Here is a 24,471-nt window from a genome sequence, read left to right on the forward strand (position 1 = left end):
AGTGTATTAAAAGTGAGCAGAGATTTAAGTGAGACTAAGCAAAGGTAGTAGAAACAGAAAATGGTTACAGACGAAAGTCTAATGCTTTCTGGTGACTAAAATGGAACTTGACAGGCTATCATCCTTGTCTAAGGCAATCTCTCACCTAAAGCCACCTCTCAGCATCACAAGCACACATGGCTGAGAATCCATGGATCCAAAAAGCACTGGCCTCTTTGTTCCCTCAGTGATGAATACCTAAGGGGTTCTTTCCTCCTTCTTCTTGTAGTCCAAAAAAACCTTTGGAAAGTATTCTTTGGCCATCTGCCCCCCAGCCGAAGTTCTTCTGCCCCACTGCATGCTGTCTATGCTGTTTTTCTCACCCATCTGTTAATTTGCTTTTCCTGTTGACGCAATGTGCAAATGAAGCTTGCCTTGTGTTTGGCTTTTACCATGCTCGAGTGACATCGGAGTCCTAGGCAGACAGGTAAATTAACATTCCATTGCCTAGGAAAACCTTGCTTATCACTCTGGCCTGGTTTAAAAGTATTTTCAGTATACACAAACTGTTTAATGGTTACCCACACATACATCACACAGTGATTATGACGACCAATGTGATACAAGTTTTCAACCGACACCTTCCACGACATTCTTTACTGATAAGTACCATGACAGCAATGTGTTATATGTAGTGAGTCTGTCAGGCCTGATAAGATTTGCTGTTACATAACAGTGATCTCTTTGCCAGTAGACTTTGAGGGGGCTGTTGGGGGTCATACTTACATTGCATGAACCTGATCTACTGTTAATCAAAATGCATAAGTCTGAATGTAGAAGCAGTGGGGAAATTACTGCTGTTTCTGGTAAATGGGTTGAAACAATAATAATTAAAAATGTTCATGATATCATAGAGACTAACCAGCCATTATAAAGAAAAATTGGGTCTCACTTATTGACAGTTCAAAGAGCCTTTGACAAAGTCCCTCACAAAAGGCCACTATGTACATTAAAGAGTCATGGGGTGGGATGCAAAGTATTGTCATGAATCAGAAATTCGGATTGAAAACAGGAGTTAAATGATCAATTTGTGTCATGGCAAAAGGTAACAGGGTGCCACAGGCTCCATACTAAGACTGGTGTTGCGCAGGGGGTGAAAAATGGAGTAGCAAGATTTGCAGATGACACAAATGTTTAGGTTAGTCAAGACTGAAAAATCTTGTATTGCATTGCAGAGGGACCCAATAAGGGTGTAGGAACAGACAGCATGATGGTGGATTAGTTTGTGTTGCGGTAGTGGGGGGGAGGCATAGCAAGGAACTCACCGTGACAAGAGTAATTTGAACTATTCACCCGCCTTTCTGGGCTCTGAATTAACTGTAATATAATTTAGGGAAAAGACCTAAATACCACTGTGAATAGCTCAGTGAAGACCTTCCTGTCAAATATCTGGTACTAGCCACTGTCAGAGACAGGGTACTGGACCACTGCTCTGATTCTGGTTAGCAGTTCTTATTCTTCTGTTAGCCAAAGGTAAGAACTTGGTGATTGAAAACACATGATAAGATGATGATAAGTTTCTATAATGTTCATTTTAGCCCTTGACACCTTCCAAACCACCAGTGGTTGCAGACTGGGCCTCAGGCGTAGCTCCAAAACCTGATCCAAAGACAATCAGCAAGCACGTTCAGAGAATGGTGGATGTAAGTGGCCAATTTACCATCTGTTTGACCGCATCATTGCATTCTGTATATGAAAATATATGTAATGAGAAGCTGCATACTACAAAAACCAGACATCTTTATAGCTGTGCTGAGTCTATTTGTAAACAAGGTTCAAAACATTGCATAGTTTGAAAGCACAATTTTATTATAGTAGGTTATAGTACCATGAGAGTATCAACTACTTGATACGCTGCTACTTAAACTGCTGCTGCAAATAGTTATTGTTTGGGAGATTAAAATATTTGAATTATCCAGTTCAGCACATATTAATTCTTTGCTAAAGTTTATTTTGATACAGTGTTTTCATGACTGGGACATAGGCAGTCTGACCTAGTGGTCAAAGCAGGAGTCAGGCCAGGTCACAAACCAGAAAGTCAGAGTCCGAGACAGGCCAGAAGGTGAACCTCTCAAGTGTCAGGAGGCAGGCGAGGTCAGCTTACCAAAAGGTAAGAATAAAGAGAGAAACTGGAGAGCAGAACCATGGATCAGGAACCAGAGTTGGGCTGCATCAGCATACCAGTCAAGCCAGAAGAGTCAAGTCAAGCCAGAGGAGCAGGAGCAGGAAGGCCACAGCAAGATAGATCCCAGTTGCATGGACAACTGCCTGTGCCTCTGCTGGGTTTAAATAGGGGCTGTGGCCCAATCAGCTTCCAGGACTGGGCCCAGTGTTTGAGTTCAGCTTCTATTCTGACAACAGTTAGCATGGCTCTGGAGGGAACACCCTAGCGCCAAAGAGGCCTGTCACCCAGGGTTTGAGACCCATAGTCCCTGACTGATTTCAGTGTTTAACAAGGGTTTATGAGCTAGCAGGGTTTTTAAAGGTAAGATTTAGAACCTGATTCTGCACCCCTTACACTTAAGAGATGCAAGTAGTAACATCCACTTCAATGGTGCCACTCAACAGGAGCAAGGGTTGCAGAATTGGCCTTAATTCAGCAAGGTATTTAAGCATGTGGTCAGTCCCCCTGACATCACTGGGACTGCCCACGAGCTCAGAGTTAAGCATGTGCTTTAGTACTTTGCTGAGCTGGGACCTACAAGAGCAAAAGTAACTCTGGGCTTGTCTACACACACAAGTTGTGCAGGTGCAAGTTATATTGGAGTAGTTAAATCAATCCAGGTATTTTGGTTGAGTGCATTCACACCATCACACAGGTGCAGGCATTATCACTGGTGTCGCACAGCCTTGCTTCCAGTGAGGGGATTATAGTGAACATTTTTAAAACGGGAACTAGGAGAGGCAGTGGGGGCCTAGCAGCACAAACAGAGAGTGGCAGGTGATGTTGGGTGGAGGAAGGCAGAAAAAACCAAGAAGAAAAAGCAGGGGAAATGGTAAACAGTGTTTGTAGTGAAGCTATGGGGAGGTAGAAAAGAGACGAACACTTCTGCCCTCCCCCATAGCTGTTTCTGCCTAGTTTCAAATAACAAAGGCAGCAGGCACTGAGAATCCACACGAAGCTCCTGAAGAAGCCCCATAATTGGCCTGGAATGCCAACACTGATTTATTTCCTGCTGATGGCATTTGAGTAGCTCAGAGTTGCCCTCTTTTATGACAGGCAGTGTGACACGACATTGTTTTGGTGAGAATTTCTGAGCTCTGGCTACACAGGCTTCTTGCCCCAGAAAGCAAGGTTCTCTACCTTCAGGTCCAGATAGATATGCTAGGCATTATAGGCCCGTTAGTGAAACCAAGAATGCTGTCAAAGGTTTGGCGATAGCTTGCTGTGCTAGTGGCTTGCAAATAGGGCTCATGGGAGTTTGTAAGAGATCTTAAAGTCATAGTGACTTTGGGACAAGCTGATGCCTAGACAAGCAATGTGGAAAAGTCACCACAGATCAGTGACTGATGCAGTGAAGGTAGAAGTGGGAGAATTACTTGATCTGATGTAGCTACATTAGTGAAAGTCGGTATCTACAGTGCTACGCCATTGATTTAATACTCCCTCTGATGTAGACCTGCCCTGATAAAATAAGCTATATTGGTCTATCCAGGGGAGACTGTATGCACACACACCTACTCCCAGTTTAATAAGGAGGGCTACATTGGTACAACTTTTGCGTGTAGACCTGCCATAGTGGCTTAGAGAGGGGGAAAAGGGCTGAGTATGAGAAATATAGGGATTAGTGGAAGTGTCACTATATCCACTCAGTGGGATTGCATAGGCTATGGATCAGTACAGAATTTGGTCCATACTGTTAAGATTTTTACCTTTTGGTTTTGACAGTAGTCAAGCATGTACAATGCTTCTATAGGCTTAAGCAGGGGCAGGCACTGAGACAGGCCCTTCCCCTATTTTAAAGAAAACCATTAAACCTTATTTTACACTTAGTGACTGAAAAGATGTATAATTCATGTTTTTCTCTGGAATGCTAATATATTTCAAATTATTTTTTTCCCCAAAAAATGAAGGTGATAAGTAAGTTGTCCAACTTCATTATAAATTCTTCTATTATTATCTTATCCAGTCTGTCTTCAAAAATTATGACCATGATCAGGATGGATACATTTCTCAGGAAGAATTTGAAAAGATTGCAGCCAGCTTTCCATTCTCATTTTGTGTAATGGACAAGGACAGGTGTGTGCCTGTGAATCTCATTTTTACATTTGCTTCTGCATGTGAACTTCATAACAGATATTTGTTGTAACAGGAGATGTTAAAATCACCCTTCCCTCTCCCAAAATGAAAGAGGAAACGTAACTCAGAAAAGCACCTTCTGAGTTAATTGCAAACGACCTCACACACCTGCAGCAAAATAAGAGTTGTCTGCTATAAGACTCCCAATATGCTGCTTAGATTGGAGAAAATTGAAGTATGTCTTAAAGAAAATGTTTATTGAATGATATTCAACATTAATGATATTGAACATTTTTCTAAGGTAAAACTGTGTCTCAAAACAGGCTTTTGTCATTGTTAAAGAACATGTAGAGAAATAAAATATCTTTACAGCAGACCAGTGAAACCTGTCATTGGGTCAAAACACAACAGACTTGTGTGTTAACCAGTCTGTTCTTCAAAATATAGAAACATGCGGCAGTGGTCACTTGGAGTTTCTTTGGCCTGCCAAAGATTAATTTTAGAAAGCAAAGAAAATTAAAATTCGACTCCAGCAGAAATCCCTGTTGCGTCTTTCCTCCTCCTTTGAGAAAGCACACTTTCTAGCACTGCATTAGAAATTGTAAAAAACAGCATGAATTCCTGCTGGAAGGAATTATTCCCTTGCTTCCTCTTTTTGTTCTGAAGCTGTTGTGAGTTGCATCTCATATGAAGCTATTTTGTGTAGTTGTATAAACTGCATTTTAATTCATAGATACATGCGTTTCAGTAATACCCATAACCACCTTGGCAGGATTATTGAATATTTTTCATATCTATAGCCGCAAAAAGGGCATTAGAAGTGCAATTACTGTAAATTGGAGGGGGGGGGGGAGAGAAGGAGAGATGTTAACTTTCCTTGTGCTGCTGGAAAGCAGAGCCCCAATTAACCATCTTTCTCATTTATTTGCAGGGAAGGTCTGATTAGCAGGGATGAAATAACAGCTTACTTTATGAGGGCTAGCTCGATCTATTCTAAATTAGGTCTCGGCTTTGCTCACAACTTCCAAGAGACCACTTACCTAAAGCCTACATTCTGTGACAACTGTGCTGGATTTGTAAGCTTATTTTTTTAAGTACATTATATTAAAATCTATTAGCATAATATTTCTTCATTCTAGTAAGCAACCATTTATCTAATATTGAAATCTTATGACAATTTACAATGTGTTGTATGGTATTGACCATGTTTCTGATTCAGTGGAGCCTTTTTCCTCCTTGGCAGTATTTTCGTTGCTTTAATATTGCTCCTTCTCCTGTGTGTTCTTCTGGCTGCCACAGCAGCGGTGTTTCAAGCTGCGTAACTGTCATACAAGAGGTTCAAAGCCTACTGCCTCCCCCTCCCTGAGTTTGTTGGGACTGGCCCTGCACTGAGTGCATATAGGACATGTTTCCTGTCTAGCAAAGGAAGACTGGGCAAGCTAATTGCACTGCTCATTGAAAACTGGTTCCTGAGATCAGCCTCACGCTGTTATGGGATGATTTCTAATGTGTGTTAGTGATGATGACTCCCAAAAGTGTGTCACAAGCTGGAGACAAGACTGTACAAAAGCACAATAGACAGAACCTGTAACACCCCTGCTACTCCATTTCTGGAACCTCTTTGCAGATCCTCGGGCATGACTGACTGGCAAGAAAAAATATCAGGCCTCAGAACAAATGGGGAGGGGTGGGGTGGGGTGGGGGGTTCTTTTGTCACATTCTTATGCCTGGAGTGGATCATCCTGCTTGCCAAAATTTAATGAAATATCTTAACACTAATTTTTTTTCTTTACGCCTGAATTCCAGCTATGGGGAGTTATTAAACAAGGCTATAGATGCAAAGGTAATTATGACTTCCTCTTCCGTTGATTCAATGCATAGTTGTGAAGGTGCCCTGCAACATTAAAAATAAGATTGTAGCCTGAGGGTAGCCCCACTTCAATCCTCCCCCTTCGAAGGAGGCAGATCCCAGGGGCATTTGCTGGCAGAAGAAAACATGACCTGAGGCTGGAGGAGGGGCAAGTGGCCCTCCCAGCCCGTGTGAATCATAGGGCCTCAAAATAGATAGCCTTAGCCCTCTGTAAATGCCCACAGGATCCATAGGGACTGAAATGGTCATGCCCGGTTCACAGGGAGGCAAACCCCAACTCCCACCAGAACTATTTAAGGAATCTCCACAATGGAAATCTTGCAGAGTTTTCCTTCCTCTGAATACGTGCCTCCACACTTTTGCATGAGAGAAGACAATGTGATGCCGCGATATTAAGTAGCCATCTTGACCAGTACCACCCTAATGTGTTCTGCTTGTCTGAGTGTTTGTTATGGTGTCTTTGGTATAAAAGTAGTTTGAATGGTACATAGCAAAGAGATAGAGTTGGGTGTATTTACCAGCCATTTGTGGTTTCATACCATGCATTATAGAACCTGTAAGAGGAGCTCTGCAGGTTCCTGGGGAGGTAATACAGTGTGGGAACTGATCTCAGATGCTGCAGCAAAACCACTAAACCCTACATACCTTGTTGTGCTTGTTTATAGACTGTGGAATGAACTGTCACAAGCAATGCAAAGACCTGGTTGTATTTGAGTGCAAGAAAAGATCCAAAAGCATGACTGCAGATAACAGCCCGACCTCAGCCCTCGCATCGAGCCTCTGCCCTGTAGGAGTCAAAGAACAATTCCATGGTAAGGAAGGTTCAGATATCTAAGATCAAAGTGACTGCTAAAGAAGACCCCTCCTTCAGCCCCCCCTCAACTTGCTGATTAATTGAATAGCACAGGTTATTAATGAATTCTAGTGTTTATTAACATATTGACAGTGGCTACGGTCAGACATAGTAAGCCTGACTCTAGGTGCACCCACCCGTATTCCCCTCCTGCCCACAATACTGCTAATTATTTCAGTCCTGGTCATTTCCTGAGCAGAGACCTCCAGTTGTGTGAAACTGTATGATGTGCACAAATTCCCACAAGAGCTGAGCTGAGACACTGCCAGACTTTTGTCAGTTGTGGCTCAGAAGATCTGAACCCAGCTATCTAAAAGTGAAAGGCTGATGTGTTAACTCATTGTGCCACCTAGTGACAAGCAGATCTCAGTGTGCTCTAGTTTTACCACTTGGCAGGAAACAATTGCAATATTAAGTAGCTCAGGGTTAGAACTTCACATTCAAATTTCACTTCTGGGTTTTTAAAAATCAACTCATACATATCGGTACACCTAGAAAATTAAGAGCTGTAATTATATTAACTTTTCTTCACTTCCCTAGCTTATTTCACAACTCCCTCTTGGTCACCTTAACCTTAACTAACCCCTCACATGAACACTCAGCTGTACAGATCTTTACTAACTGTCCACTCTTTCCTGCCTGTCTCAACCAGGTTAGACAAACAAGTCAGGAATGGTCTAATTATCACTTCGTCCTGCCTTGAGTGCAGGGGACCGGACTGGATGACCTAGGGAGGTCCCTTCCAGTCCTACACATATATGATACTACTTCATTGTAAAGACAGCTAAATGTACAATAATACTTTCCTAATAATACTTTTCCAAGTAAGTAATTGCTACAGTTGCTGTAGGGATTTTATGTGATTGTGAATGGGACGGGAGGTGTCCACACTTTAAGAGCCTCTGCTACTAGACCAAATTCAGAGAGATGTGAATATAAAGGCCATTGTACATAGTTTTAAAAAGGCACACAATGACTATGGGCTATATATATCTTCCTTCCCAATGCAGGCCTCCACTTAACTCAGTTTGTTGTTTGCATTCTGTAGGGCAGGAGGAAGGACCATTTACATTTCCTAATGGAGAAGCGGTCGAACACAATGAAGAGAGCAAGGACCGAACAATTATGCTTATGGGTGTCTCATCCCAAAAAATCTCAGTGAGAGTGAAGCCGGCGGTTCTTGACAAGAGCACGCAGACTGAGCCAGTACTAGCAAATAGCAATGTTTCCAGCAGGCAAATGGAGAAGGAGCATGGGATGCCATCGGAAAATATTTATCTGCAGCCCGCACCGCCATCTCCATGCCCAAGCCCAGTTCTAAGCCGCAAAAAGGCTTATGTAAAATGGGAAAACAAAGACTCGAGTCAGAAACAAAAGGAAGAGCAACGCATCTACAAACCTTCATACCAAGAACTGGAGCAGGTACTTACACAGTGGACCAGATTCTCCTTTACACTACAGTGGCGCAGTAAAGGGGCTTTAAAGTTGGTTTAATAATCTATCGTCACTTCAAGGGCCTTTGCATTGCCAGGGTAATTAACTACTGGATCAATTAATAAGGGTATTTGTAGATTCTTCATTCCTTGCAAACTTTAAATCAAGAGTGGATATATTTATAAAAGACATGCTCTAGTTCAAGCATAAGCTATTGGGCTTAATGTAGAAATTACTAGGTTAAGTTCTATGACCTTTGTCATGCAGGAGGTCAGACGAGATGGTCACAATGATCCCTTCCAGCCTCAAAATCCATAGGTGAAACCCTGGCCTCACTGAAGTCACTGGAGCTAGGATTTTACGCCATAAATCTAGTCATCAATTTTAGGGACGCTACAGACTGGGTGATAGTTTGCAAATTAGTTTCCACAGTGAAGATGCTGCCATTAAATGATAAGTCAATATGCTGATGTCAGGTTAACTCTGCCTTGCCAAAAACTCTGTCTAGCTAAACAGCAGCATTAACAAAACCAGACCTTGCAACGTCAAGGTGATACAGTTAATCTCAAAAACTCAAGAAATACAGAAGCTAAAGCTTCCACAAATAACCTTAACTTCACTGAGCAGAATTTAGAGTTCTAGTCCCATTTTTCTATTTAAAAGAACAGTTTATGTTGCAATATATGTACACATCATAACATTGATTGGAGGGGCAATGTGGCCAAGTTCACTTTGCTGTTGAAATATTAAACTTTCTTGACTCTGATTTTTACTATGTAAAAGCTGCATTAACACAGCTTTTTGCATTTAACATCTAGAAAAGTCTATTTGAGTGGTCAAGCAGAGAAAGAGAAATGACACTGGAGAACAAGAAGCTAGAACCAATTAAATTGAAGTGAATATACAGAAAGAAAGAGAGTGATTGTGTGGGCTAGTCAGCCATGAAGAAAACAAGGCCAACAGAAATCAGAAGGCTGGCTGTGAGGGTAAAAATAAGAAAAAAATACCCCAAAGAAATGTAAATCTGAAAAAAGAATAGCATGGAATTCATGATACAGGGAGGGCGCAGATAACTATAGAGAATAAAACCAGGAGAGAGAGAGATTAGGACTAATGAAAGAGAGACACATAGAACTTTATAGAAATGAAAAGCATAAAATAGAGTAAAATGGACAAGCCATACAATCAGCAATGAAGAACTGTAAAATCTATTTATAGTATTAATAATTTGTAAAATAACTACACCTAGAAGCCCAAACCTAGACTGGAGGATCCATTGCTTTATACACTGTACAAAACACATAGTAAGAAACAATTCTTCAAATCCTTGTCTATGTGGATCCTGCTGTTATTGATGCATGTGCTCCATGTACATGAGTTTCAAATTTTCTAGTAAGCAGTGTCCCTGTGTCAAGCATGTGCTTGCACTCCCCACAATCCTAAGGCATAAAGGGCCACACAAACCCACTATGGGCAGTAAGGTAGGAACTGTGGTGTCCTCTTTCCCTTTCACTAGCAACTAGTTCAATAGATTTTTGTTAATAACAAATAATCTAAATCTATATATGCAGTTAATAGTTTTTCTGCCCGTTGGAAGTTTTCCATTCCCCTTTTGTCCCAGGGATTGTTCTTAGATCTTTGTGCCTTACCATCTCTATATGATGGACTTCAAACCCTTGGGGCTTGAATTCTGCTCTTTCTGCAACAGGCTTATTTTCCACCCCTCCCCCCTTAACTGACGACCACAGCAGTGTCTTTTCTGCTTGGGGGAATTGTGTATTCCCAATTATTGTTTGATCTGCACATCCTTGTCTACTCAGACCAGAAAACTAAAGGAATCTCACCTAAAACTGTAACTGTTAGAATCCCAACATAGTATCCCAGGAGGGATACGTCAGATCCTGAGAGGCCTTCCCTGGACCCAAAACAGTGTCCCCAGAATCAGAAGTGGCAGTCCCACAGCACTTTGGAGACTGTACTCCAAGATTCAGCTCCTGGTACCAAGAAAAATCCTCAAGATCAGTACCATTCTTGGGATGTCATCCTGGTACTGCACATAGCTCCAGTTCAGGACCCAGGTACCAACACTATTAGGCATCGTAGACTCAAGGTGTGATCCAGGGCGAGATCACACTGCCATTCTCCTTCCCTGGAATGGAATAAAGCCAAGATGCATAAGAGGAGCCTGGAACGCTGTGACTCTGATAAATGTAGACCAAGAATAGGTCAACTCAAGAAAGTGAGCCTGACTAGCTCACCATCTCCCTCAGGACAAGAGGAGGCCTCTTCAGCTCCAGGACTGGAGCACAATATTAACTGTCTCGGCACCAACAGATTCTTTTCAGATGCTGAAGTGTCTCTCAGTACCAACAGACCTTTTGCTCTCTGGTGTCAAGACTCAGTTAAGCATCCATCCTGTTAGTAGCCCTCCAGGAACTCTACTTCTCAGTACGAATCCTCCTACTGCTGCTTCTATCAGCACTTGCTACAGGCCCAATTTGTTCTTCATCCTTCCCATACCTCCCACCAGCTTCTAATAAAGAGCCGAGGTAGGGATATCACCCCGGCTTCCCTTAAGGAAAGGCACCTCACCCATTACAGGGTTGAAAGACTTTGGAACACGCCACCTACTCCCCCTCAGTCTTTCTACCCTTCCTGGCTTTATTGGACATACTGGGGTCCAGCCTCATGTACCTCTAGTTCCCACGCTCCTGCACTTCAGCTGGAAAGAGACCAAGATCAACTTCCATGCAAAGGTCAGCATCTCCCGCACACTAAAGATATGTCTACATATATGGCGGCATGCAGAATACATACACTGCATGCCCAGCTAGCATCTGTTCACAGTGAGATATGGCTGAGGCCAGTAGAGTGCCCTACACGCCTGAGCCTCCAGGATATATGCTCTGCATGGCTCTCTACACCCAAGCAGTGCCTCCCATGTCTACACTAGTATTTTTAACAGTGTAGCATCCCGCTGCCTCCCCATTGCTGGAGCCTTTTGCTGCTGCCGTGAGAGGGTGCAGGGCAGGGGAGGTGGAGAAGAAAAGCAGCCTTTCCTGCTACCCCGGACCTCCACTAGAGCCTTTCCTCACTGCAGTGAGGCCCCCTGCTGCCAGAGCCTTTCACTGCAGCAAGGAAAGGCTCTGGCAGGGGGGGAAGACAGTGGGGAAAGGAAGACGCTGTTGGAGTCATTCATTGCAGTCTGGAGTGCCCATACTCTACACACTGCTATCAGTGTAGACATAGCCACAAAGTCTGAGAGTCAGGGCCTGAATATGAAGAGGAGAGTTTCTCCAGACATCTGGTAGATGAAATGAAAAAACAACCTGCTGCTCATTTGTTATCTCCTCATGAAACAGTCTCCCCAGTACTGATTCTGCCTGTAGATTATTTTAGGGCATTACAAGAGCTGCTCGGGAGAACAGGCAATACTTGAGGTAGGGCTTTCAGTGAACCAAGAAAAGCCACCAAAGCTCTCCTACATTCTCCATTTGCAGATGACAGCTACACTGGCAATGCCAGTCAGTGAAGGCATCTTCGAGCCATCAAAGGACTCGTGGCACACACTGGCCTCAGCTCCTATCTCTGAGTGCTGCAAAGAGTTACCGAGTTCCCTTCAAAAGGAATATGAATGTCACTTCTTACCCTACTCCAGGCTCTCTTGTGGTCTCAGCAATACTAGAAAAGGCCTGACAACCAATCTTGACTCAGTCAGCTCCCAAGGAAAATGATCTAAAGAGATTGGACTTATTTGGTAGAAAGCCATATTCCTCAGCATCCTTGCAACTTACTAGGCATTATTTGCCAAATATAATAAGCAGGGACAAGGTCCTTCCTTTCTGTCTCCCCCTCAATACCAGAGAATAGAATTGATGGCAGTGAGGCAAAAGATCAATAACGGCCAAGTCCTCTCACCAAGCTGTATCCAATGCAGTTGCTCAATTCCTGGCCACAGCAATAGCAAAGTGTCCTGGCTCCAGCCATCAGGAATCCTGAAAAAGGTCCAGAATACTACTGAAGTTTAGGGGCCTGATCTTTTCTGTTCCCTAATTGATGAGGTTTTACATACTTTTGAAGATTAGAGAGCCATCCATAGGTGTTCAGGGATTTAGTCATTGGTCACTAGAAGGAAGCCAATCCGTTTCCAGAATCAAAACTAACAGATCATCAGCTTCCTACCACAAAAGGTATACTGACGTCTCATCTTAGTGGAGATCTAGATTTTCAAGCAGGAAGACACTTTCAATTTCCACCTCATAGATTCCAAGGCTAGAATCCTTGTATCTTTCTCCTCAAAATAAGCAGGTTTGATGGGAATACTGAGCTCCAAACCAATCACTACAGAGTTCCCTGTAACCCCTTATATTCGGTTCCAATTTATTTAACTTCTCTCAGACATGGACAGATTGGAATTGCTTTGGACATATGGGTAACAGAAATCATAAAGGGTTACCCTATACAATTCCAATCACTGCCTCCCTCCCAACCTTCTTCAGGGACCCTTCTCACAAGAAAAAAGTGGGAGAAGAGATGGACTCCTTCCCACTGACAGGAGCCCTAGAGCCACTTCCTTCAGAGTTCAAAGGAGAAGGGATTCTATTCCCATTATTTCCTTCAATCCAAAAGTAATGATTTGCTCTGCTCTATCCTGAATTTGAGACATCTCAGTGGGTACATCCAAAAGGATGGTTTCCGTATCCTCTATTATACCAACCTCAAAGCTCAAAATTGGTCCATGGCTGTCATCCTTCAGAACATATATTTCCACATTGCTGTCAACCTTGCAAACAGGAAGTATTTTATTAATTATTATTATTTGTATTACTGTAGCACCTGTGAGCCCCAGTCATGGACCAGGACCTCATTGTGCTAGGTTCTGAACAAACACAGAAAAGACTGTCCTTGCCTTGAAGAGCTTTCAATCTAGGTATAACACAAGAGACAACAGATGGAGACAGACAGAAGAATATAGGTACTTGTGCTTTGTACAAGACCAGTATTCAATCCCCCCATTTGGCCTGTTGTCAGTACTAAGGGCCTTCACAAAATGCGTAGATATTATGGCAGCTCATTTATACTGACAAAAAGATCTGTACCTGGACTACTGACTCCTAAAGAGAAAGTCCAGCCAAGAAGTCTCCACAACCATCACTGTAGTTCTGAATCTCTTTCATTGTCTCAGACAGAGAGTGATCTATGCCAAGTTGTCTCTCACAGTATAGAATTTATCACATATCGTCTTGACTTTACCTTAGCAAGGACTTGCCCCCTTATCAATAGATTTTGCACCATCAAATCTCCCATATATGCTCTCAAACTAACAATCAGTAAAGTTTTGCTTAAAGCTACTAGGTCATCTCACTTCAAGCATGTATGTGATGCTTTTTTCCAGACTTTGCATATGTCCACTGCAGTCCGTCCTCAGAATAGTGTACCAGCCTTCTAGATACCCCATGGACTCTTATCACTGTGCAAACTATATTCTAGTCTTCCTCAAACAATGGATGAGGAAAGGAGAGCCATTTCAGACTTCATGCCCATCACTAACAGTTTTAACAGACACTTCTATGACAGGATGGATCAGGTTCCAAAGTAAGGCCTATCTTCACATTAACATCCTGGAGTTTTGAGTGACCAGGCCAGCTTTCAAGGTGGTACTGTCATTGATCAATGGAGCCTGGATGGACAATACATCTGCAATGTTCTTCATCAAAGTGATGCTCACTCCTCCTTTTGTCAAGAAGCAATAAAATTCTGAGACTGGTGTGTCACTCACAAAATAATCCCAATGACTTGACACTTCCCAGCTATGAAGAGCTCCCTTGTCGATCAATTCAGCAAGCACTGTCAACTCAACTCTAAGTGAATCTTGAATTATACCATGACTTGCATCCCATTTCACAAGTGAGACCAGCCTCGGACAAGAACAAGAAATGCAGCCTCTTCTGTTCCAAAGCAGGGATCTTCCAGGGTACTTTCAAGATGTTTTCCTGATATCATGCTCTCAAGGTTTGCTTTTTGCATTCCCACCCTTTCTCCTGATCCCCAAGATTAGCAGAGTAATCCTAATTGTTCCTCACTGGCATAAGCAATGCTAGCAGACAGACCTTCTCCAGTTGTTAACAGAACTGCTACTCTTGCTTACTAGCACTCCAGAACCAAGAGGAGATACTCCAACCAACATACTATCCCTGTATCTGATAGCATGGATGACGACTGACTCAGACAGAAACTGCTTGGCAAGCCAAGGGACAATGTTTTGCAAAGCCAAGTCCTCTACAAGAACGGTTTACTCAATCAAGTGGAAATGCTTCTGTGCATGGATAGCATATCATAAAATATAGCCTCTACACTGAACCATCTTGATTATAAATCTGGAACTCAAGGGGCCTGGCCTGGCATTCAGCTTCATCAAGGTACACTTGTCAGCAATTTCAGCCTGTCATCCTCCTGTAGATGTACATATTGTGTTCTCCAGTCTTATAGTATCAAAATTCCTTAAAGGGCCTAACCCTTTCCACGAGGAAACCTTGCCTCTCCTGAGATCTCAATAATGTCCTAATGGAACCACTCTTTGAGACCATGGCCACTTGCCCCCTTTATCAGCTATCCTTTAGGCTGTTTGGATTTTTTTCGTGGCCATAACTTTTGCCACGAAAATAAGTGAGACCCAAGCCCTCATGGCACATCTTCCACACATTACTTTTCATAAAGACAAAGGCCTTATGCAAAATGTCTTTCAAAAGTAGTTTCAGACTTTCATTTAAACCAGTGCATTTACCTCCTATCCCTCCTCCGTCCCCCAAAACCCACTCCCGCTCCAGGGGAACTACACTCCAAACCCTGTATTTCTCTAGAGCCTTGCTCTACTATCTCCACAGGACCAAAACATTCATGAAACCCCCTTGTGTATTTTTAGCCCAAGGACAGCGTTTTAGGCTATTACTGCTCAACATTTTTTTTAGGCGGGTCACTCACTGTATGTCTATTTGCTACAATCTGGCAGATATGCCTCTTCCCTGAGCTCTTTTTGAGTGAGCTCTAATGCCCATGGGAACCTCTTCAAGTCCAGAAACATTCCTTTGTCAGAACTTTGAAGGGCAGCCAGGTAGAACTTTCCACATACATTTATTATAGAGTTGATGCCATATTTGGAAGGGCTGTTCTCAGTTATCTCTTTGACTAAGTTAGCTATTTAGACAAGAATCCTCAGTCTGTCCTGTGTGGATTACTGCTTGCTAGTCAACAACAGTGGGATCCATATAGAAAAGGACTGAGTGAGGAAAGAACAGTTACCATACAGTTACTATGCTTCTTCAAGACATCTTGTCCTCGTGGATCCCATGACCCACTCTCCATCTCTGCTCCTTTGGAGTCCTTATCTTTGGGATTCTGAATTACTGAGAGTTGGTTGGATCCATGCAGCCTGTTATGCCCTGAGCTGGGAGTGGTGGTGGGGAGGGGCGAGGATATTCAGAATGTAGGTATGGCCGCCAACAGACACTTCTTGCTAGAAAATTCTGATCTTGTGGACATGGGGCACATGCACACCAATAGTGGGATCCACACAGATATCACATCTTACAGAACCATATCAACTGTAAGTAATAGTTCCCTTCTGTCCCCATGGAGTTTAGAAGCTAAGAACCTGATCTAGTTCACACTGAAATCAGTCAATGGAAAAACTCTCATTCTTCAACAAGACAGATAAAAGATGGGCGAAAGCAAGTATTGTTATCCCTGTTTTACTGAGAAGGTCTTGAGGCACTGAGCTATTAAATGACTTGCCTAATGCAGGAAGTCAGTGGGCCATCCAGGATTTAAACCCAGATCTGAGTCTCTGTACAGTGCCTTAACCACAAGATCATCCTTTCCTCTCACAAAAGTTAAATTCAAATGAAAGTTGAAATGATAAAAATCCTAACTCCAATCGGCACCCCTGTAGCAAAGTAAAAATAAAGCAAGCTAACTGCACACAGTTTGCAGTTGACTCTGCATATTAACACATAGGGAAAAGGAAATGAGGAAAGGGTTCAGTTGGTGCACTGTCATTACACCAGGTAGTGGAATCAAGAAACAGCCTGTTGCTGCCTCATGAAGCCTTCAGTCTTTGAGGAAAAACACAAAAATAATAATCCATGTATCTACCTACAAACCCAAGCAATGTCCAAAACTAAACCCTCTCCCACCCATCCTTGAAACATGGACTCCCACCTACCACCACATTTTCTCCCAGAATCTTTGCATCTCCTCATGTGGTTGAAAGCTCAGTACACTAGAACAAATGTATTCTGTATGAGTCATATTGAAAAATACTGGTTCCAGGAGTGAAATAGTTAATTTACCAGGTAACCAAATACATTCTTTAGAAATGCAAACAGAAAATTAATTGCCATCTGCTCATGCTGATCTTTTTTGTTTAACATGCCATTTACTGTTCAGTGCATAATAACCATTTGAAGAATAGTTAAATATTCTCTCACAGAAAATGTGAGATGCCAATCAAGCAAGTACACCAGCAAACAGGATGAAATCAATTTAAAAATCCAATACCATTCTTATGCCTATCCTTCTCTGTTTTTGTTTAGGAAAGAAATATTCTAAAGGCAGAAAATGAAACTTTAAAGATTCAGCTTAAACAGGCACATAAAACAATTGAATCTCTCAGTATTCAACGGAGAAATCATGTATTGGAAAATACTCAACACAGAGACTGCGTGTAGCTGACAAGGCAGGAGCTCTCCATTGGATGAATGTAAAAGGGGGCTTTTTGAACTGTGACAAAGCTGCTGTATTCAAGAGAACAGGAAACAGAGACAAAGATTTTAAACAGAGATATATATACACTCTGTTGAATCAGCGTATTTTGCCTGTTCAATATATTGCTGAATGTATAAATCTGTTCTTTTCTCTGACAGTTTAAAATAATTTGGTATCTTCCGAACATGGGAAATAATACATTCTGGAATCTCTCTCAAGAAGGGTGATAGAGGCCCTGAAGTTTGTATTTATCATCAATAAGCAGCTTCTGTGCCCACGGTGGATTACGCATGATGTAGATGGGCACTGGGGACTTGCTAGAAACAGTAGTAGAGTCACAAGTGTTCTGACAAAGTATCTAATTAAATGGACACAATCAACTCAAATTTGGCCCAAATTCAGGTTTTGTAAAAAGCATTTGATAGATTCAAGACTTTTGAGAATTTTTTGATAAGATCATACAAATTTCATGGACTCAATCATTGCTGCATTAAGAACTGGAAAGTGCAGTGGACTTCATTGATTTTCATCATCCAACATTAGAAATACTAAAAGTCAAAAAGCAGTGAAATTTACAAAGATTTTAAGACTTTCCTTTTTAATGCTCTAAGATGTGGTATATTTTGACAACTTATGGTTAAAGCGGAGTGTTATTTTAAAATCTTTGCTTTCTTGAGCTGGCCTTAGAGGTTTTGCTACCCAAACTTTTAACTCTGCAAAACTAAAAATTATAGTGCCTCATACAGAGCATGAGACTAGAGATTTCACACTGGAGTACTGCTTCCACTTTATTGTCCCATGCCACCACTCAGGTCAAACATTCTTGATACCAGCCCTGATGACTTAGTGGTTAACTACTGAAGACGTTAACTTTTCTCCATCTTTCAGTCCTTGATTCATAGGAGTGCAATATATTCTTGTATTTCAAGGTTTAACCATAAAAGACCAATAGTTCAACAAGCAGCAGCAGGATGTTTCCCCTACCACCTCCATCACACACACATTAGTGACCTAAAAGATTTCTCCCATTCTCTCCTTGTGGGCAGATAAGGGTGATGGGGTGGAGGTATCTACTTCACACTACCAAGGGGGGGGGAGGGGCGCTCTAGTCTTCATCCCTTTTTCTCTCTCTCATGGGAGGTTTGGGGTTTCCTGAGTCCCTTAGGGTCCCCATACCTTGTCCCCAATCTGTATTGGATCCATGTACTCTTTGTCTGGCCCTAGTCCCTGAGCAATTAATCCCCTCCCCCAATCATGCCCTCCCAAAATCCATCGTTTCCTCCATCTCCCCTTGCCCTTACGTGTGTGTCAATTTGGTGCAATAAACAGCCCCTTACTAGCAGGAGTCCTCAGTAGCAAGAGGTTCTGCCCTGCAATTAAATTTCCTGTTCAGCTTTCAGGAACCAGCTGCGCTGCCTTTCTGCGCACACTCCCTCTCTTGTCCTAGGTTACTGTCTGGAACATCACCTTACTAAGTCCATTTGTAAAATCCTTCAACTGCCTTGTCTAAACAAGGATTGTTGGCAATTCATGCCATTGTGGGTCAGATTTTTGAGACAGTCTATTAATTTGTGCATGTGGAACTTGCTTTTGGGACTCTACCTAGCTCCCACAGAAACCATCAGCAAAACCTCCACTGGCTTACTTGGGAAAACAAACCCTAGCACATGCAAGGCATGTAACTGCATTTCTGATTTTTGCACAGTGCCTCCCTTTGTGTCCCTGTATGTGTCACATTGCAACTGTGCAAGCAACACACTTCATAGAAAAGGACTCCCTAGCCTTTGTGACCTTTTGACCAGGAAGCCTGAGTGGTGAAGGTTTCAGACTCTCTCCCTTCACTACCTCCTCTTAGGGGCTGAACGTTGCTGTACCTCCCTGGGATGACCTGCCTGAGTTCCCAAACAGTCTAGTTTTCAAAAGCCTGATGCTCATTTACTGTAAGGTCCCTTTACACTGCTCTACCAGTACAAAGGTGTCTTAATGTAAATAAATTTCAGGTGGTCTGAATTTCATTAAGAATAGAGAGGAACAGATTAAAATGAGTCTGCATACTGCGTTTAATCGGACATTGCAAAATTCAGCTAGATAGGCTCGCCTTATGACAAACTCTTAGCAATGTGATGTATTTTTATTTGCTGTAGGTTTGTCTATATAGGGAAGTTCATTCAGATTAAGGTAAAGTGTGAATATAAAGCTGAATAGCTATTCTTGATTAACTCTCTCAACCCATTTTAGATTAAACTAATTGCAAATAAGGCACTCCTTTTCCAGAATAAAAGCATTTGTAGAGGCAGTGAATCAAGAACAGCTTTAAATTCACACCCAAACATAATCTGAATTAATTTCCCTATGTAGACAAGCCCACAGCAAATAAAAATACATCACATTTCTAAGGATTGCTTTTTTTTTTTTTTTTTTTAATATATATATTTTGACCTTCCAGTCTGTCAAGTGTCACATAGTTACTGTCTCATATAACTTCTAACATCCCGCTCTTGTAGCTCAGTATTTCCCCTCTCAAAACCTAGCAGTTTGAATGCCGCTTTGATCTCTCCTCCACTTCATTCAACCTAGAGGCAGGAGGACTGGATCCTGTTTGGCAAGTCAATTTTCCCCTGGTTGAAGGTGCTAGAGTGAGTTTAACTCAGTTATTAAACGGTATTTACACTTTCTTGCTTACAAGGCAACTTAACAGTCTTTCAAAATACTGACAAATTAACATCCATCTGTTCGGATGAAAACTGTGTTTGTGTTTCAAGACGAAATTCATTAGACTTTCAGTTGTATATAACACATTGTTCACAATGATTGAATAGGGAACTGTTATCAAATGTAATTTAACTAAATATCAGAAACTTATGTAACAGAATCTTTATGTGCAACATCTACTCAGAGCTCTTTAAAAATACATCTCAAGTTTTTACAGGAATATGTAGTCTACTGTACACTGAAGTCTTAGTTGACCAAATAAAATAGCAGGTGTATTTTGTGTTCAAGCATATAGTAATAAATGTACATTTACCCCATCAAAAAAATTTAATCGTTAAACATAAAGTGTATGTAGCTTTTATTTTAAAACAGTTTTAAAAGTCCAGTTGAAACTACTTGTAAAGCTCTGTAATTTTAAATTCTTGTTTTGAACTTGGGTGTTAGGCAGGTCTCTCTATTGTTGGGTAAACCGAGCGGAGATATAAGCTAAGAGGATTTGTAGGTCCAGTGCTATCTTACTGATTGTAAATACATGTACAGTATGTAAAGATAATTGTTATGCATGTGATTTTTTTAATCAGTAGCTGTGAACACTGTGCAGCTTCTGTTATTCATACACTAAACTTGAACGATCCAGGATAACTGATAATCATAATAAATTGCACTTGTGTTCAACACAGTAATCAAAACTGATCTCGGACCATGCTTGCAAACTTGGTTTGCCCTATCTCTTTTATTTATTTATTTTTCTTTATGAGAAGAATTAAGGCAAGGGAAGTGCTCTACAATCTAAGATGACTCTCCATTTTAAGATTACTTTATTTATGTAATGGATACTTAGAAAAGAAAAAGTGTCTGTGCTTCTTTACAGCTGTAGATACTGAATGAACCAGATATATGTTCCAGCTATTGTCACATATTTGGAGATTATCACGTAATTTAAATAAAGCCTGCTGAATCTGGCTGTCTGCTTAAAAGAACTCTGTCAACTAATTTAGGACTAAAATTTGGATTCTGATAAAAATCTGATTTTATATAATAGACTAATTTTAAAACATATTTGTATTCATAAACAGTTCTCTGAAGTTATGTGAATCTAACCACAAAACCATTGTGCTACAGAAAGAGAACCACAAAGTGAAACTGATGCGAAATAAACATGAAGATGACTACCTTAAACATCTCCAGATTAAATGAAAAATGTTATAAAAAGTTACTGTAACACACATAGCAAAAAGTAAATTCATTTTTAAACTTTTTCACTTGTGACAGCTAAAGGCATTCATAACAGGGAGAATAAAAAAAGCTAAATTCACATTCTCTCTTTAAATTACAATTTGGTAGATATTCCATGGAATTTTCATGCACATCTGGGATTTATCCAGACCCAGTGTGACAAACTAGCATTAGTGGTACAAACTGTATGCTTGCAATGAGATTGGAGGACCCTACCTGAATCAGCATTTCTGTATGTCAATCATGTGCATGAAGCTTTGATACTGGAAGGAAAGGTTTTTACAATCTCAAGTTTTATTTTTCTCTTAACTCCATCTCAACTTCTCCTCTTCCCTTTTTCTATCATTTTCTATTTTCTTCTTTCCTTTCCTCCTACATATCACCTTACTGATCATAAGTATATCAAAAGGGCCTAAATATGAATCATATTTTGTTGAAACTTGATAGATCAGAGATAAAAACTAATCAGATCTCTCCTGTTTAACTTTAAGGACTGGCTAGCCTGCCTCTCCCCCTTTTCCACCTCAAGCAAAAATATTCAGCTTAGTTTCATACTCAAATCCAAATCAATCAGCTGCCATTCTGGCTCTCCTAACCCTGTGCCTTGATCAGCTGCTTCAAACTGCATTCATCATCCCTGCAATCATACAAAAAAAGAAAGTGGAGGTGAAATTTGGGGGTAGAGAATTAGATATCAGCGCAGCCTTCTCCTGTGTACTCTCATTGGTTGTACAAAGATTATTTGAATGACAGAGATCCATTTACAGGAGACTGCATAAGATAAGTGAAACAACCATAACCTATACTGAAAGTATTCAACCAAAGGAGAGGCAGCTGAAACCTGGAGAATTTCAGAGCATTAATAGTTTCTGCAGTAGTATCTGCCCGTTAAGTCCCTGCAAACATTTGTGGTTTTATATTTATATTTTCCTATTTTTATATCCCCTCTTGCTCTGTGAAAGGCCCATATCAACAGCAAAAACTGACCACAGGGAAAACAATTACATTGACTCCACAAAAGTGAAAAGCACAAAGTAAATAAACTGAAAAAAAATATATAACTATTTTTCATTTCTAGTCACCATAGGCCTTGTCTAGACTAGGGGAAATGGTGAGTTTTTAGAAATGCATTAGCTGATATATTAGAATTGAGTACTGTTTAAAAACGTTAGCAAACTAGTGTAGATAAGTTTTAATTCATTTAAAATTGTGTTAATTTGTCATTGCTTACACAAATTTAAAAAAACACTCACTTCCCCCCTATTCTAGCTAAAGCCTTAAGATAAAAAAAAAAAAAAAAAAAAAAAAAAAAAAGGAAAACACCAGAAAAAATTCAGTGAGAGATTTGCTTTTTGGGTTTTTTTTTTTTTTTGTTTGTTTTCAAAGGGGATGGTGTAACTTTAAAGGAAATACTGCTTGTCCTTTGGCTTATATTCTGGTCTTTTAGAGAGTTGATTGGTTAGTACTGGTACAAGAACTCGGACTAACGTTTATTACTATTTGCTAATGTAGGTGAGTCAAATCTAATTACTGTAAAGTAACTTGTGTGTGTGTGTGTGCTGGAAATAGCAAAGAATATGTTGCCTTAGGAATTGTGTATGTTGCAACAGTAGCAATATGCATTAATGTTTCTGTAAATCTGATCTACTTATAGATCATTTATATTGGTGGTAATTTGTGGAACTGTCTAAAGATATACCTTATAGATGACTGAAAAAACAAGTGTACAAATTGTAAAGATTTTTTATATATGTGTAAGTTTTCTTTGTGTAATATTTATATTATAAAAGTCGCTAAAAACAACAGAATTGCCTACTGTCATTTTTTTTTTTTTTATTCCATAAGCATCCAAAGCCTTTTTCTGTGGCACACTTGCCTGATGCCTAAAATACATCCAACAAGATCTTTACTTTGGAATCAACATCTCTGCATGATGAACTATGAGCTTCAGGATATTTCACCATTCACATCCTCTTCCTTCAGACTAATATCTGATATACGTATGAAGGACATATTGACATCTGAGTGGTCTTTTCCATTTTTAACTACAATAATCCTTACTTTTGAACTCTACCTCTGCTTACTCATGTAAGTGACTAGGTTCTCTCAAAAGCTGTTACTTATGCAACTCTGCAGTCACGCAAGACATTAGACATGGTTTTGCCGCACACAGAGCTTCCAGGCACTAAGGCTTTGTCTTCACTGACACAAAGCCTTTACCTCCAGCAAGGTAACTATTGTGCATTAGTTATCTAGCTATAAAATTCTAAATGGAGACAAATTTTTGTAGTGTTTGCTATGAGGTAACTAGGGCTGTGTCTTCACTGATGGCAGCAAATTCACCACCATCAGATTGACTTCTCTGGATCAACTGAGAGGTCAGTGAAGACCCGCTCAGTTGATCCAGAAATCGACATATTAAGACCACCTTCTCAAGTGGCATAGCGCTGCGTCGATGGGAACACGGTTCCTGTTGGCGCAGTGCAGTGAAGACGGGGTGCAGAACAGAAGCAGAGAAGTTGATGAGAGTTAAGCGAGTTTTTTGCGTAGCTTGAGTAACTCCGGTCGACTACCACCGAATCTCGGCGGTAAGTGAAGACAAGCCCTAGGTGAGGTCACACCAGATCTCCACCCGTGATTTACTTTGCACTAAAACTAAACAGCCTTGCCTCTATTATGTTTTCACAGGCTAGATAAAGCCCAACAGTTACTCCATGGAAAAAACAAAAACTATACAAACATGCTATGTTTTCATCTTTATGTTCAAAACTCTCTTTTTCCAAGGACAGGACTTGGAGACAAATTAAACATCATGCCATTTGAACTAATACATTAGCCTGCCCAGAAATGTGTTAATGTATTCATTGCACCAACCTTTGTGAGGCTTTTATTTTTCATAAAATACTTACAAAAAACACAACACATCATGCACAGCTCAATTAAAGTTAGTGGCTATCAGACAGAGCAGAACTGTTTCAAGAATTCCAAAATGACAGACCTCAAGATATTTCTGTTCTTCCCATTAACTCAAAGTTAGTTCTTCTGTTCTTGCAAGCTGCTGATAGGAGACCATTCTTTGAAGGCAGAGTGGAGAACGACAGCTGCTGGCCGGGCGCCCAGCTCTGAAGGCAGTGCTGCCACTAGCAGCAGCATAGGAATAAGGGTGGCATGGTATGGTATTACCACCCTTACTTCTCTGCTGCTGTTAACCGTGGCACTGCCTTCAGATCTGGGCAGCCTGAGAACTGTACACTTAAATGGCTCTGTTTGAATCAATGCCTTACTCTTTAATGTTTTTAATATTTAGTGAAAGTTGATCCCCCC

The 24,471-nt window shown here is 41.0% G+C and overlaps 1 protein-coding gene across 1 annotated transcript in view; it reads left to right on the forward strand.

Annotated features, from left to right (window-relative positions):
- RASGRP1 (RAS guanyl releasing protein 1) overlaps positions 1-22,945 on the forward strand; it is a 67,377-nt gene extending 44,432 nt beyond the window's left edge. The window contains 7 exon segments of the mRNA XM_067558046.1: positions 1,578-1,682; positions 4,170-4,279; positions 5,211-5,355; positions 6,086-6,122; positions 6,815-6,961; positions 8,051-8,424; positions 17,028-22,945. Of these exon segments, the coding sequence (XP_067414147.1) occupies positions 1,578-1,682; positions 4,170-4,279; positions 5,211-5,355; positions 6,086-6,122; positions 6,815-6,961; positions 8,051-8,424; positions 17,028-17,162 (1,053 nt within the window). The 3' untranslated portion in view covers positions 17,163-22,945.
- The last annotated feature ends 1,526 nt before the right edge of the window (positions 22,946-24,471 follow it).

This window comes from Emydura macquarii, unplaced genomic scaffold (assembly GCF_026122565.2).
Source record: "Emydura macquarii macquarii isolate MOO-44397 ecotype Brisbane River unplaced genomic scaffold, CSIRO-AGI_Emac_v2 contig_1876, whole genome shotgun sequence".
In the NCBI taxonomy this organism is placed as follows: Eukaryota; Metazoa; Chordata; order Testudines; family Chelidae; genus Emydura; species Emydura macquarii.